We start from the raw sequence: 15,476 nt of genomic DNA, 5'->3' as shown, positions 1-15,476 counted from the left end.
ACAATACAAAGTAAATAATTTATTGCATGTTTCTATGAAAATGTATTCACTAATCTGTGCATTTACAGATTAACACCTTACATTAAGCAACAGTAAATTAGAACATTTTAGCTAAATAATATTTTGTGATTGATAAACTGTTTATTTTATATATGCACAATGGGCATATATATGTGTGTGTGTATGTATATATATATATATATATTTGTACACACAATTGTATTACTATTGTCTTATGTCTTTTTACTGAGATGATGTAAAGCACATTGGTCAACGTGTTGTTTTAATGGTGCTGTATAAATAAAAGTGACATTGACACACATATATATATGTAGATAGATAGATAGATATAGACACACACACAATTTTAAGTACTTTTTTTTTTTTTTTTTTACCTGATAGATGATGTAATAAGTTTGCAGTAATGTAATTTATAAAGTAACTATAATTTGATTAATAGTATTTGGTTTTGTTGGAATTATTTTGTAATTAAGGACTTTTATTTTGAATTGACATAACGCGGAAGCAAGAATCTTTCTAGAAAGAAACAGCGCTTCATGCACACTAGTGGACACACGTTGACGAATTGAAAGCAAAGATCATTTTCATAACTTCGATAAAATTGTTGTGGATAGTTTCTCCAGGACAGCGATGGACATCAATGAACTGGTATAATATGCTGTTTTTCAGTGTTGTGGTCATTGTAATGGCATGTAGTGAGAATATAGCGGTCTGCTAGGTTTGTTCTGTATTGCACTGTAAGCGCCCTTATGCAGTGGCATAAATGAACTCATAAATGTGAATGAAACCCATGTTTTACTATGATATCTTATGCGATAATATACATGTTGGGTGAATTAAATATTACTAGGCAGTGAGTTGACAGCTGCTGAACTCACCTGTCCTGTAATGAACATGTTAACACCATGAGCTTGATATCAGATGTGACTTTTTGTCTCTAGATCGCCGGTCTTGAGAGTGATTTGAAAGAGATCACGAATCTGATAGAGAAATGTGAACGACAGCGCGTGCGGGACGTCTTGACGCAAGAGCACAAGAAAATAGAGAAAGAGCTGGCACAAAAACAACGAGAGCAGAAACTGCAGCAAGCCAAGAAAGACTCTGGAGACAAAACTGAAACAACTCTCAAAGGATACACAGTCAAAATCAACAATTTTGGTGCGTTCATACCTCATGATAATAGGTTTAGTATAGGCTATTCCACCGTGGTACACATTGTCTAATAGGCTACACATGTCGTTTGTCTCTATTTTAGGATGGGACCAATCTGACAAGTTCGTGAAAATCTACATCACACTAAAAGGAGTGCAAAGTATTCCAGCTGAAAATGTTGAGGCTAACTTCACAGAGAGGTGTGGTCTTTTATTAAATATTGCTGAATTTTGGTTTGTGTTATCATTTTTATTATGGTAATACCATGGACATATATTTCGGCAACACTTTACAATAAGGTCAAATTTTTTTAAAATAAGTAAATGCATTACCTAAGATGAACTAACAATGAGCAATGTAAAAAAAAAACCATCTTTATTAAAATTAGTTAGAAATTTTAATTGTTCATGGTTTGTTTGTTAGTTTACAGTGCATTATTTAATGCAACACAACTTTTAATTTGACAAATATATTAGTAAATTATGAAATTAGTGTTTAGAAAGAAGTGTTTTTAGTTCATGTTAACTAATCTAGTTAACTAATATTCACAAATGAAACGGTATTGTTCAGTGTTGCCCAAATTTCTTATTTCTTATTGTGTCCAGTATTTATTTATTCAAAATTCAAAGTCGGGGAGAGTGAGAGTGAGAGAGAAATTCTTTAAAAAGTATGATTTATATTTTATTTTTATGTTATATATAATAGACGTGCATAAATTTGCTTTGACAAAGTGAATTTTTACAAGTTCAGCATAAAGTTACGTTAGCTACTGTTTGCTCGTTTATCTCTCAGTTGCAGGCACCTGTAAATGATAGTCTTTTCTAGATATATGGTCATGTGACAAAATGTATTTACTAGGTTAAGAGGGTGAAAATCTTTTTGCATCATGGTGTTCTTAATGGTCAATAAGTGTAACCACTGCTCTCGTGTTTTTACAGAGGTTTTAACGTTCTAGTCAAAGATCTGGATGGGAAGAACCATCAAATGACAGTCAACAACCTTTTATTTCCCATTATTGTTGCAGAGAGTAGTAAAAAGGTTTGTCACTTGCTTAATGTTATTGTATATTCTGTTGCTAAATTGGTTAAAATTGTATAGATAAAAAGGCTTGACAATTTATTTGTTTACAGATAAAAACAGACATGGTCCTTGTCATGTGCAAGAAGAAGTCAGCAAAAAAATGGGAATGCTTGACACAAGTAGAAAAACTGTCTAAGGAGAAAGAGTGAGTCAAATGCGCACACTTTCATTCTCTATTCGTCTTCCTTTTTTAATTTGAAAACAAGATTTTAAATTGAATGGTGCAGATTTATGCATATTATAATGTAAATTAATATGATCCAAAATAAAATAAAAATAATGCATTTGTAATCATGAGTTATGTTTATTATTATTTTAATATGAGAAGAAAAAATATTTGACTGCAGACTACCAGAGTTAGTTAGCATTGCACCAAATCTGGTTCTGCAAATTATGTTTATAAGTCATAAAATGGTAACATACCTGTTTCAGCAAACCCAGCTCGAATGAGAACGCTGATCCAAGCGAGGGGCTGATGAGCGTACTGAAGAAGATCTACACCGATGGAGATGATGAGATGAAACGCACTATCAACAAGGCCTGGGTTGAGTCTCAGGAGAAGAAGGTCAAAGCAGATGATCTTGACTTCTAAGCCAACTTATTGATCTGCTTCCACATTCACACCAATTCAGCTGCTGCACACATGCCATTCCACTTTATTACTTTATGCATTTTTGTACTTTGTTCTTGTTAAATGCGGCTGTTAAAGAACAATGTTTTTGATGTGTTTTCATCCCCATTGTAATTCCTATCAACAAATGTTCAGAGGATTATCATTCAATATTATTCCTGCAGTTAGGACCATATACCTAAAAAGTGGAAAAAATTCAAATAAAAAAATAAACAAAATATCTCTTCTGATGTTGTTGATTTTTTTTTTTTTTTTTTTGGGAGGGGGGGGGGGTATATTATTAAATATAATAATATTTCGTCATACTGTCCATGTTCAGACAGTATGACGAAATATTGCTGTCATCCAATAAATATTAATATGATGCATGAATAGGTTGTGCAATCAGACGGGGCACATTAAAATAAAATAAACTGGATATGATAGAAAGGAAACCAGTATATTTGTTGACTATAATTTTAATATGATCTCAGACTGCTTTTCTAGAGCAGGGGTTCTAAAATTGGAAAACAAAGTAATCACTTATGACGTTCCAGCAGATCCCTTATATGAACAAAGCTAAAGAAAGGCATTCAGTTATAGCAGTAGTTGAATAAAACTAAAAAAAAAAAAAAAAAAAACGTAGTAGTTTACTTATCAAGGCACCATAGATGTCAAGGCACAAGGGGGCGCATGAAACCACGAGTTTTTTAGATCAGTTCAGTATATTCCACAATGACGTAATTTGGCTTCATCCTCGTGAAAAAAAAATAGCCTGTGTGTATGCAGTTCAATTGTTCAATTGTTTTGCATATGTCTGCTTTCAACTCTGAATGTTACATGATAAAAACACTCACGGCGGCCATATGTGTATTTTGTTTCCACGCAGAATGACACGAAATTATTAATTAATCCACACACTTCACCAGTAGTATACAGTTAAATCGATAATGCTAAAAAAACTACAAAAAAAAAAACCTTTATCGGCATGTCGTTTTATACAAAAACCCTAAACAGAGGAAAACAGAAACACTTTTAATAAACCATCCAGTGCAAGTCATCCAGAGATCCATAATCACGTCAACCGTGATTGGATGATGTGTTCTCAGGTTTTCATTCACTTTTCTCCAGCACTTTCATATGCGTCTCTCTGATCTTTGATTGAATCTTCACCAGCCAATGACGTTGATTCTTTCCAGACGTCGCCGTCTTTCGGCCCCGCCTGTGCCCATGACGTCACGAACAGTTTATATACTGCTTGACTCCGGCGTCCGGGCATGTTTGATTCACAGGACTAGAGAACTTGGCCAGACTTTGGGACTTCACATAAAGGAGGTTATTTTCTAAAGCGAAGGATCTATATCAATGAATGGATCCTGCTCGTTTTACCACAGCGCAGCGTCTTTCCTGTAAAATGATGAATCCGGATTTGTTCAAACCGTCTCAAGCGGTTCAACCGCCCGCCAAGCCGAACCGGAGTAAATCAGAGCACGTTAAGACGGAGGTCGCGCAGGTGGTGGTTGACGCGAAGTCTGGAAGATCGTACTGTAAAGGAAAGCTTTTGGGAAAGGTACCACTCTTTTATATTTACTCCATACATCAGAGCGTTTGAATAAATGATGCCATTTGTTACTGTCTCGTGTCGCGTTTCCTGATATGCTGCTGCTCTAACGTGGTCGCACGGTGCGCAATGTGTCAGTCTCTTGCGTGCTCGGCTGGTTTTGGGAGCTGTTCATGGGTGCACCAGAACCACTGGACCGCAACCCGCCCTGTCTGTGATTCTAGAACCTACCTGCTGGTTATAGGACAACACTGTCTTCCAATTTTGATCAAATACATATGGTTTTATGCAAAGACACTGTTTGCAATTATTGAATTGACTGGATTTTTAATAGGATTCCAGACATGATCCGATGTCAGGGAAAGATGAATGACTGAATGAATTAATGCATCAATGAAAATGATGCTGCATTGCTTATGATCAGTGGAACCTATGACCACTGTCAGTTTCCGTCTCATGTTTCCAAAACAAGGCTCTTATTATTTTAATTAGACGATTGATTATTAGAAGTCTCATCATCAATCCTAGTTTTTAAAGTGCCGCATCATGGTGCGATGCTGTAAGGATGGTCTAGTGGGAAAAGAATACGTCATTCCTTTGTACATGTGTTTGGACCAGGGTCAGAAATTAACTAGGGATTGTGCAAAAATTACCCGAGATATTTGAAACGTGGAGGTGAACAAATTGTTTAAAAAAGATCTTTGCATGTTTGTTTTCTTAAAAAAAAAAGAAAAGAAAGGAAACCGGATGTTTTCTGCAGATTTAAAATGAATCCGACATGACAGCTGGTTTACTAATGACCACTTTATTGGTCTACTGATAGTCTAATTGGTACAATCTCCCGCAAAATAAAAATATTCAGCAGCTACAAAAATTGTTGACCTTGATGTTGGAGAGCTGTGTTTAACTTAAACTAACTAATTTAAAAAAAAAAATCTAACAGAGAACATGTTGTGCTTTTTTTTTTTTTTTTTTTTATAGATGATAACCATAATTCTGTTTCTATTCAAGCATTTGCTAAATGGATGACACGCTGTTTATATATGGTGCAAAGGGTAAAAATGCCCCTTAAAATCAATTCCAGGTTGCAAATACTGGTCGGTACATATTGAACACCATAAAAGCTGGCTGCCTAGACAGCATTCTTGACATCAGTCAAACGTTCAAACATGCTGGTAATCTCCAAAGATATTGTCTTTGTCTGAAAAACTAGTTAGTTGCTTACAGTCATTGAGTGTTGAGACTGTTGAACAGGGGTCTGCATTTAATCATCACCTGTGTACACATTTTGAGTGATTTAATTTATAATGGCTTTTGTTTCTAGGGTGGTTTTGCACGATGTTATGAGATGACGGATCTTGCCAACAACAAGATGTATGCTGTGAAAGTTATTCCTCAAAGCAGAGTCTCGAAGCCACACCAGAGAGAGAAGGTAAATGGATAATAACCGAGTGCACGTGTGTATCGTCATATTTCCAGCTTCCTCCTTTAATATTTATATTCATTGGTTTTGTCCCGCAGATCATTAATGAAATCGAGCTCCACAAAAGCCTCCAACACAAGCATGTGGTGAAGTTTTCCCATCATTTTGAGGACCAAGACAACATTTACATCTTCCTTGAACTCTGCAGTAGAAAGGTGAGCTGCTTTACTAAGGACAGACCTCTAATGTTCACATTTGGTGAAAACAAGGCACTGATTCTAATCCTGTGCTTCATATTTTCAGTCTCTGGCACACATTTGGAAAGCAAGACATACACTGACAGATCCAGAAGTCCGTTACTACCTCAGACAGATCATATCTGCGCTCAAATACCTCCACAACAAAGGCATCCTCCATAGAGACCTCAAACTAGGTATTGTTTTTTGACTCTTTTTAGCCTGCTGTTTTAATCCTAGTATGACATCCATGAGTTCAGTTGGTTTGATGGTGCTATAACTTGTTTTTTCAGGTAATTTTTTTGTGAATGAAAACATGGATTTGAGATTAGGAGATTTCGGGCTTGCAGCAAAGCTGGAGACAGTCGAGCAGAGGAAGAAGTGAGTTTGCTTGCCTTTTATCCTCAATAACTTTCATAGAAATGCACATGATCAGTGTGCTGACATAAAATGCTCTTTTTGCAGGACCATCTGCGGGACTCCAAACTACCTGGCACCAGAGGTCCTTAACCGACAAGGCCATGGGACGGAGTCAGATGTTTGGTCGCTGGGTTGTGTAATGTAAGTCTTTTTCAAGTCTACTCTAGACCGTTTTATGGTTATTTTGCAGACCAGGGAATCCCAAATTGCAGGGGGTTCATTTTTAAAATAAAAACAATAAAATAAAATGCACTTTTCATTTGTTTACCTGCATATCACATGACCATTAATTGGTCATCAGAGAACCTAGAACATCCAAATGTGTTCCTAAATAATTAAAATATTAACTTACAATCTCAGGGGGGAATTTTTTTTAATTTTTTTATTTTTAGGTCTGACCCAAAAGATTGGAAATTTCCGGTGTTGTCTAATGTTAATATACTGTTTATATTATGGAAAGTCCCTACTTGATTTATGTTGCATCAGATGTGACAGCCTGGATGACAAGCTCTTTTCCTGTCTATTTAGGTACACACTCCTATGTGGGAATCCACCATTTGAAACCTTAGACTTGAAAGAGACCTACAAGTGTATTAAGGAAGTGAGATACAGCCTTCCCCCATCCCTCACTCCAGCTGCACAGAAGCTGATCTCCGCAGTCCTTCAGAAAAACCCCTGTGACCGCCTTACGCTGGATCAAATACTGGCCCACGAGTATTTCACAAAGGTTTGTAATCATTCATCTGTGTCCAAATGCAATTAAACCTTTTCCTTTTAACTTGATTATAAAGAGCAGTTTAAGTGTTTACTCTTCTTAACCAGTTCCTTATTTTAATTCTGCAGTCCTCTAATCTGTTTTTTTTCTCTCTCCCTCAGGGCTTCACTCCAGAAAAACTCCCTACCAGCAGCTGTGTGATGGTGCCTGAGCTTAATCCACCCAGCCCTGCTAAGAAGTTCTTCACCAAGATGGCTAAAAGCTTCTTTGGCAAGAAAAAATCAAAAGGTATGTACCTATTCGAACCACTCTTTCTATTTGAGATGTTTGGGACAGTGTTATTTTAATATTATTTTCATACTATTATCTTTATTGGCTTGCATTTTTTGTTTCCAGATTATTAAAATTTTTTGTATTTAGTAAATTGCCAAGCCGACATTTCTAATTTAAGTTTAAGTTCATCACATATTTATATTTTTATTTCTATTACTGAAAACATTAATAGTTTTAGTTAACAGTAACACTGGTTTGGAATGAAACCTTAGTTTCTGTTATTGACCTAAAATTGTCATTGCAGCTGTTGAAAAGACCCCTTGTGAGGAGAAAGATGACATTTCTAAACTGGTGTCAGGCATGGTGAAACACTCCATCGGTCGGCAGATGAGCTACAAGACAATGGGAGTGAATGAGGTAATAATGCATGTCGCAGTTATGCGCATTAGTGCGTATTAATAGCGTCTACGCTCCGCGGCTGACTCATGACTGTCGTAGAAAGCTGCGTCAGTGTGTATGCAGTTTTGCACCATAGCTAAAGTGGGCTCTGTGGGGACGTTTTTTGAAAGCCGCTGTAGATGAATGAGTACAGTAGTCCACCTATTGTGCTGAATGTCTCAAAAATAGCTCCGTACTGACCAAACCCAAAATTACAAAACCAAACCCACATATTAATCACATGACAAATAGATATTTTAAGCTTGAGACACAAGATTGGAAAATGAGTGTCCACTGCGCATGATAATTGCTTATAACTAAGTACAAGGAAGTACTTATGATTGTAAAAACATTGTGACTTCCTCTTAGGCCACTTCTCCCACGGTTCAACTGGCAAGCTCTGGCCCTCTGGACACCCCGGCCGAGGAGGAGTCCCGGAAGTCTGCATCGCGCTCCTTCAAAGGGACCGTCGCCAGCAGCACTGATGGTAAGGCAGCTGATTTGCCCAGACATACAGCAGTAAATAGTTTTGGATGTGCATGTGTGAGGCCTATTTTATTTTAGACTCAACCCCTCAGGCTTTCAGTGGCAGCCATTAAAAACAAGTTTGTCCAAAAACATCGTGCCCTAATTCATTTTTATTTCTTTGCTGAGTTTAGCAGCAAGATGACTTGTCATTTTTACACTTCATATATTTGGCTGGCACTTAAGTTATACCTCTCTTTTATATTTACACTACCAACCAAAAGTTTAGGGTCAGGTGAACTTTCTATTCTTAAAAACAAAACTGTTTTCAACATTGATAATGAATGCTTCTTGTGCACCAAATCAGCATGTTAGAAGGATCGTGTCACACTAAGGACTGGAGTAATGATGCTGAAAATGTAGTTTTGCCATCACATGAATAAATTTGCATTTAAATGCTCTTTAAAAAATCAAATTCTTATTTTAAATTGTAGTAATATTTCACAATATTAATGTTTTCATTGTATTTAATCAAATAGTTGCAGCCTTGGAGAACTTTAGAGACTTCTTTCAAAAACATGAACAAATGTTTGAATAACAGTTTACATGCATATAATATATAACCAAGACACAACAAAAAAAATTATGTATTTTTTTATAATTATATATTTTTTGTGTACTGTTTTGTTTCTGCCTGTAAATAAATGTATTTCCTTTTCCCCCTCAGCTTGTGACGATATCCCTACCCCTGCTGCTGTAGCCGAATCTGCCATGAAGGTTCTTAACAGCTGCTTGTCTTCCATGCCGACAGGTTTGTTCCCACACTCTGTTCACACCGAGGTGCTTAAGCAATGGCCATTTTCAAGGTTTACTCTTAGGCCATTGATCATGTACTCAAATATTGTCCTTCCCTCTTCCAGCTTCAAAAAACCCACCCTGCCTTTCCAAAACCAAGCCTTTTATCTGGGTAACCAAGTGGGTCGACTACTCCAACAAATACGGCTTCGGTTACCAACTCTCCAATCAAAACGTCGGCGTACTCTTCAACGAAGGCACTCATCTGAGCCTGTGTGATCAGCGGAGGTACGTCAGCTAGCTTGCTTTCTGTTCTCTGATGAGCCTCCAGTTTGGCATTTTGGACTGAGCTTTGATTGACCCACATAGAGTGCTTTAGCCTTTACAAAGTCGACCAAATGTTTTAAGCTTTACTTTTACTTGTGAAATTCTAATTCTCCTTTATTTTTTATTCTTCTGCAGGACTGTACATTACTGTCTGACAAACAACAAACACTTTAGCTTTCCAGCTGACGCTTTACCAGAGAAGCTCCAGAATCAAAAACACATAGTGGATTTGATGGCTAACTACATGGAGCAGAATCTTATGGAGGTAAGTCCATAAATTGGTCCATAATTGAAACATTTGAATTGTAAGATAATCTAAGATAACAGTTTAAATGAAAATATAAAAAAAAAAATATATAACATATTTTTCAATTAAACTTCAGCACTAAAGTTCAGCACTAACCTTTTAACCATATTGTATTATATAAAAAAATAATACAAAAATAAAATGTTTAAATGATTTTAAATATAAATCCTATTTTAAATCATTAATCTGTATAAAATAAAGCTATTTATATAAAGTCTTAGTTTTTAAAATAAGTTTTCACTTTTGTAGGGTGGAGATGTCAATGGTGAGAACCAGCCACCTCCAAGCTCTTCTCCATTACTGCTGCAGTGGATCAAGACTGATCACGCCTTAGTCATGCTCTTTGACAACCGAACCCTACAGGTGAGTCTCTGATTGTGCAGGAACGACAGATGAAACATTGACGATTTGGCCACTGACCCAAATTGAATGACTGACCTTGCTCGGCTGATGCAGTTCATAACGTTTCCCTCTGCTTCTGCTCTCTTTCCCAGGTTAACTTTTACACAGACCACACGAAGATAATCCTGAGCAAGACCTCAGACTCTTTGTACCTGCTGACGTACATCAGCAAGGAGCGCGTCTCTTATTCCTACCCTCTGAACATGCTATCTGAATGGGGCTGTGCTCCGGAGCTCCGGCAGCGGCTTCATTACGTGGTGCAGCTTCTCCAGCACTACACCAACGCATAAATGAACCCCGCGGAACCGCTGTTCTGCTTCGTATTACAATTTGCTGCTTACCGCTTCAATTTGGGAAGCAAAAAAGGACTATGACAAAGAAAATCAGGGGAAGCTTCCACGTTGCCACGAAGATCTCCTGTCCTTGGTCATCGGCTGGCCTCTTTGAACTATGGTGCACTATCTTTTTTTTTTTTTTTTTGCAACTGAGCCTACACCAACAGTATCACACTACCAGCTTGACTCACAGTGTGCACAACCAAAATTTGAGCCCGTTCATTTTATTTCGATTTTTAGCTGGACTGAAGTGCAGATGGCATAAAATTCACAGGGTTCTTAAGCGTCTTGCTTTTGCTCGCAGTGTCTCAAGCACTGCGCAAGATGGGCTTGGCTTTTTATGCTCGATCACTTGGCCTTTTTTTTTTTTTAAGACTTTTATTTCACTAAATGGTACACAAACTAGAAGAGCGACGGACACCAAATGGTTATTCTTTTAATGAGTTTAGTTTTAAAGATGGCAGAGGTGAATAGGTGAGGTGGAACTGTAATTCATGGAGGAGCAGTTAGGAGTGGGAGTGACTAAAGTGCCTTTCTGATGGATTCCTCTGTGCAATAATGGCCCTGAATCTCAAGCTTGAGTCACAAAGGAAATGAGACGGGCTTTATGTAGTCTTCATATTCGGTTTTCCAAGCAAATTAGGCAGGAGTGGGGGAAGAAACACTACAAATACACACCTGATATAAGCTTTTTGCTCTTAAAAGTTATTATATCCCTAATGTCTGTACTTGAGGGGAAAAAAAGACTATGTACTCAGTGTGCCTCCAGCTTTGTTTACTTGACATGCTCCATCATAAGTAATCATAATGTCCTCAAAACTGTGACCTTGGCTGTAAGTGATGTGTTTAGAATACCAACATTGTGAAAGCCATTACTCTCTCAGACAAATCCTAACTAGTATTATTAATTAATTGTGGCACGTGTTCTATTTATTTTTTTATTTATAGTTTTTTATTTATTGATGTAACATTGTATGGTGTCAACACTGGGAAATGTTCAGTATGATCACTTTTTATGTATTGGGAGAGTGGGGGGGAATAAAGTTTATTGAAAATATAAATGTTCTGTCTCTCATGATTACTTTTTTCCAGTTTTAAAAGGAAAAACAAATATATAAAACAAATCGTATATATAAAAATGTCATTATGAAATATTTTTCTCTAGTTCATGTTGGCCACAAATATTGGCACCCAATTATTGCAATGTCCTTTTCCCAAGATAACAGCTGTGACTTTTCTTCTATAATGCCTGATGAGTTTGGAGAGAACCTGACTATGGATCAGAGATCATTCCTTCCATTTCCAGATCCTTTAGATTCCTAGCTTGATGTTGGTGCTTCTCTTCAGTTCAGTCCACTCATTTTCTATAGGGTTCAGGTCAGGGGGTTGGGATGGCCATGGCACAAGCTTCATTTTGTGTTCAGTGACACATTTTAGTGTTGAAATTGATTGATTGTTTTGGATCATTGTCCTGATGGAAGATCCAACCACGGCCCATCATAAGATTTCTAGCAGAGGCGGTCAGGTTTTGATTTATCTGTTCGCATTTGCAAGAATCCATGATACCATGAATCTGAACAAGATGTCCAGGACCTCCAGCAAAAAAATAGACCCACAACATTAAATATTCAGCTGTATATTTAACCGTGGGCAACTTTTTTTTTTTTTTTTTATCCCATCTGGTGGGTTTGCTGGCTTTCTGACTTTCTGACCCCAAGACTCAACTAATCTCTGCAATTCTTCAGCTGTGTTCCTTGGAGAGTCTTTGGCCATTCAAACTCTCCTCCTCACCTTGCATTAAGACAACATAGACACATGTCCTCTTCCAGGCAGATTTGTAACCTCTTTAGTTGATTGGAACTTCTTAATTATCGCCCTGATGGTGGAAATGGGGATTTTAAATGCTTTAGCTATTCTCTTACTGCCACTTTCTATTTAGTGAAGCTCAACAATCTTTTGCTGCACATCAGAACTATATTCTTTGGTTTTACTCGTGATGAACGATTAAGGGAATTTGGCCTTTGTGTTTCCTCATATTTATACTCTTGTGCAACAGGAAGTCATGGCTAGACAATATCATGCTCCTAGTCATCCTGGTGTGCTAAAAATAAATAAATAATAATAATAATATTGGAATTGGAATATACTTCAGAGATATTTTAGTCATTGGAATTTTTAGGGGTATCAATAATTGTGCCCAACATGCATTGGAGAAAAACATTTATTTCATAATGTGAGTTCCCCCCCAATTTCAATTGTTTTACTTCAATGAAAGGTTAGAATTTTGTGATTTTTTTTAAATGAAATATCAAAAGGATAAACGATACAGATTTATTTTCACTGCCACCTATTTACCAAGGGTGCCAATAATTCTGGAGTTGACAGTATTGTACTGTTTTGCTGTGTTTTGAATGCAGCCTTGGTAAGCAAGCATAAGAGACTTCTTTCAAAAACATTAAAAATAGCTTAATATTATGACCAGTATTTATTTCATATCTTTGAATTTTTTTGAAAACACTGAATTTTTTGAATATCTTTGAAAACACACGAAATAAGAGATGTTGATTTAACTTTCATTCAAAGTACATACCATGTACCATAGCCACAGCAAACAGTGAGTGATTTTGGAAAACAGCAGATGTGTAGTTGTCAGTGTTGGGGTTGATCAGGCCACAGCTGGCCACCCTTATACCTTGTTTATCATTCTGCCCAACCACCACCTGGCACACAAGTTTATATCGTGGCGGATTGACATCTTTTAGCTTACTGAGAACTAGATCTGCTAACATCTGACACAGTTGGCTACAACTGTCAGGACTGTAACTCACACCTTCCAAATAACTATCCAAAGTGGCCTGTAATATCTGCTGGGTCCTGCTGGCGCTGAAGTGGCACCCTGGTTCTGGTCCCATTCTGTAGGTGTTCTCCACATAGACTTCTTGGATGGGTTGGGGAAGGTAGAGTCCAGAGAAGCTCACTCTTCCTCCCTGGTGCCAGCCGGCGAAAGAGAACCGCTTGCCGATGGAGATGTGAGAAGTGCTGACGTTGGGGCTCAGGAACGATGACTCTGACGAGAGACCCGTCATGCCCCTGAGGAACAGGGGTCTGTGGTGGGGCTGGTCCTTAGATTGGTCTTTGGAGCTTCGGCGGGTGGAGATGGAGCCCAGACGTCTCCTTGGAGGCCCTGAGGTACCTGGTTCTGTGGTCAGGGAGCGATTGAACTGAGCTAAAGTCTCCTGTGACAGCGGTAAAGGCTGATTGGCCATGATGAAGAAATCTGCGAGGAGACAAATCACATTGTATCGATATAGCCTTGTTCAAAAAGTGATTTTGAACATTCTTGGGCATTAGAGTGTCAAGTTCAGTATCCTGTTCATTATATCTGTAGAAAGTTGAGGCACAAAAGACATCAGTTCTTGAGAATTACCCATGTATTTGTTGAAAAAGATGTGAACTTACAGGAAGGTAAACTCTGTAAAAGAGGTCATGCAAGTTCATTTATTGAAATCTCACAGTGTGAGACTAAGGGCCTTTCCCAGTAACACAAACTGAATGCTAATTACCATAGCTTCCTCAAAGACACAGGTTTCTAAATTAAATAATTTCCTTGGTCAAAAAACATTTATATAGATCAAATTTAAAGGCATTTGAGATTTAATAGATATAGGACAAACCACTACTCAGGGATTTGGCCCTCATAAATCCATTGGTATGGGAAGTATGTACTCTTTGTATTGTTATTCTTTCTTATAAATGGTGTCTGGCCAGAGCTGACATCAGGGGGAACTACCAGGATCATTGTCAGACCCCGTGACTAGGGGGGACAAATCAATGTTTATGAGTGTATGGGGGCTGGGGTCCAACATTACAATTTTGTCCCAGGCCCTATGAATTCGTGTCCAACAAAATCACTTCAAAAGGTGTTTACAGTAGGCCAATAAAAAGGCCAGACTAAGGAATTGAGAGCGACAATATGACAATATGACGAGTCACAATTTCAACATAAGAAAAACAATGTAGTCAGCTGGAATTCAACCAAACGTGTTTCTAAAAACACATGAATAATCCTAAGAAGAGTAGATTAAAAGCTCATATTGTAAAACAGTCAAGCCAAAGAGCTAAATTTGAATGTTTTTGCAAAAATCAATGACCTGAAGTTGTTCATGAAGGAAAAAATGGACCAAATACCATCAAACTACTGTTTGGAACTGATCTACTTGCAAACACACACACAAATTTTTTTTGGTTTTTGTTGGATTTTTTTGCGAATGTTAGATATGCCCAATAAAATGACACATTTCATGACTGAAAAAAGGCCCTTGAGATGCTAATCAAAAAAAACATGAATTAATTTTTATGAATCTCTTTTGCTGAGGTTTATATTCTCATGGTATAATAAAGAGGATATAAATTGTAATTGTTAATGATTTAATGGCCCAGAATCAAAGGGATGGTTTTCGAGACACATCCAGATCCAGATCAACTGCAGATGATAACAATTGAAAACCATTACTATTGCATCAGGTTTAAGGTTTTTCATGGAAGCCAACCCGAAGAGCTTATTTAAGAGAATGAGGTGCTTTTTAATGTATGAAACACCTTTTGATCAGCACCGTCAGGGAAGTTCCCACCTTTCTGTACAATGAAATGTTGTTAGAGTCCTCAGACTGAGTCAACGGAGTACCACACCTCAGGTTCGGTTCTCTGCTCTTCTGCCTTTCCACAGTCTTTGCCTCCACACCACTCTTGAGTGATAATAATCTATGTGCCAAAACATATACACACACCACAGTTTACTACTCTACACTCATGTAGAAGAGTTACAGCAAGTAAGGAGATGAAACATGTGAAAGTACAGGTATGGGTAGAAGAGAGAGTACAAATGAGTCTTTCATTTCTGAGTCACTAGAAAATAA

General features: G+C 37.4%; 3 protein-coding genes across 3 annotated transcripts; 2 read left to right on the top strand and 1 right to left on the bottom strand.

The window, feature by feature from the left end:
- The first annotated feature begins 492 nt into the window (after positions 1–492).
- On the top strand, positions 493–3,114 carry cacybp (calcyclin binding protein). The gene is made up of 6 exons (XM_084411453.1): positions 493–669; positions 963–1,179; positions 1,277–1,373; positions 2,112–2,211; positions 2,304–2,398; positions 2,686–3,114. Exons 1-6 carry the CDS (start codon positions 652–654, stop codon positions 2,843–2,845), a joined length of 687 nt encoding a protein of 228 aa, XP_084267579.1. The 5' UTR covers positions 493–651; the 3' UTR covers positions 2,846–3,114.
- A 1,026-nt stretch (positions 3,115–4,140) lies between these two features.
- plk3 (polo-like kinase 3) lies at positions 4,141–11,621 on the top strand. Its single transcript, XM_084412195.1, has 15 exons — positions 4,141–4,433; positions 5,749–5,856; positions 5,946–6,062; positions 6,151–6,280; positions 6,377–6,464; positions 6,549–6,644; positions 7,032–7,230; positions 7,380–7,506; positions 7,796–7,908; positions 8,299–8,416; positions 9,122–9,205; positions 9,315–9,477; positions 9,652–9,781; positions 10,073–10,186; positions 10,318–11,621. Exons 1-15 carry the CDS (start codon positions 4,233–4,235, stop codon positions 10,513–10,515), a joined length of 1,986 nt encoding a protein of 661 aa, XP_084268321.1. The 5' UTR covers positions 4,141–4,232; the 3' UTR covers positions 10,516–11,621.
- A 1,445-nt stretch (positions 11,622–13,066) lies between these two features.
- On the bottom strand, positions 13,067–15,266 carry dynlt4 (dynein light chain Tctex-type 4). Its single transcript, XM_084410163.1, has 2 exons — positions 15,192–15,266; positions 13,067–13,837 (listed from the first exon to the last, which is right to left on the bottom strand). The coding sequence occupies exon 2, from the start codon at positions 13,824–13,826 to the stop codon at positions 13,134–13,136; it is 693 nt and encodes a 230-aa protein (XP_084266289.1). The 5' UTR covers positions 13,827–13,837; positions 15,192–15,266; the 3' UTR covers positions 13,067–13,133.
- Positions 15,267–15,476: the final 210 nt, after the last annotated feature.

This window comes from Rutilus rutilus (assembly GCF_951802725.1).
Source record: "Rutilus rutilus genome assembly, chromosome: 6".
Lineage (NCBI taxonomy): Eukaryota > Metazoa > Chordata > Actinopteri > Cypriniformes > Leuciscidae > Rutilus > Rutilus rutilus.
Note: the sequence above shows the minus strand (reverse complement) of the source record. Positions and strands in the feature narration are given on the sequence as shown.

What these genes read in the sequence shown, in the direction of transcription:
- cacybp (XM_084411453.1), top strand. An exon ending in GAGGCTAACTTCACAGAGAG is followed by an intron (nt 1,374 to 2,111) that starts GTGTGGTCTTTT and finishes GTGTTTTTACAG; the next exon opens with AGGTTTTAACGTTCTAGTCA. An exon ending in TTGCAGAGAGTAGTAAAAAG is followed by an intron (nt 2,212 to 2,303) that starts GTTTGTCACTTG and finishes ATTTGTTTACAG; the next exon opens with ATAAAAACAGACATGGTCCT.
- plk3 (XM_084412195.1), top strand. Translation starts at nt 4,233, where the DNA reads ATGGATCCTGCTCGTTTTACCACAGCGCAGCGTCTTTCCTGTAAAATG. An exon ending in TGGAGCAGAATCTTATGGAG is followed by an intron (nt 9,782 to 10,072) that starts GTAAGTCCATAA and finishes TCACTTTTGTAG; the next exon opens with GGTGGAGATGTCAATGGTGA. An exon ending in TTGACAACCGAACCCTACAG is followed by an intron (nt 10,187 to 10,317) that starts GTGAGTCTCTGA and finishes TCTCTTTCCCAG; the next exon opens with GTTAACTTTTACACAGACCA.
- dynlt4 (XM_084410163.1), bottom strand. Translation starts at nt 13,826, where the DNA reads ATGGCCAATCAGCCTTTACCGCTGTCACAGGAGACTTTAGCTCAGTTC.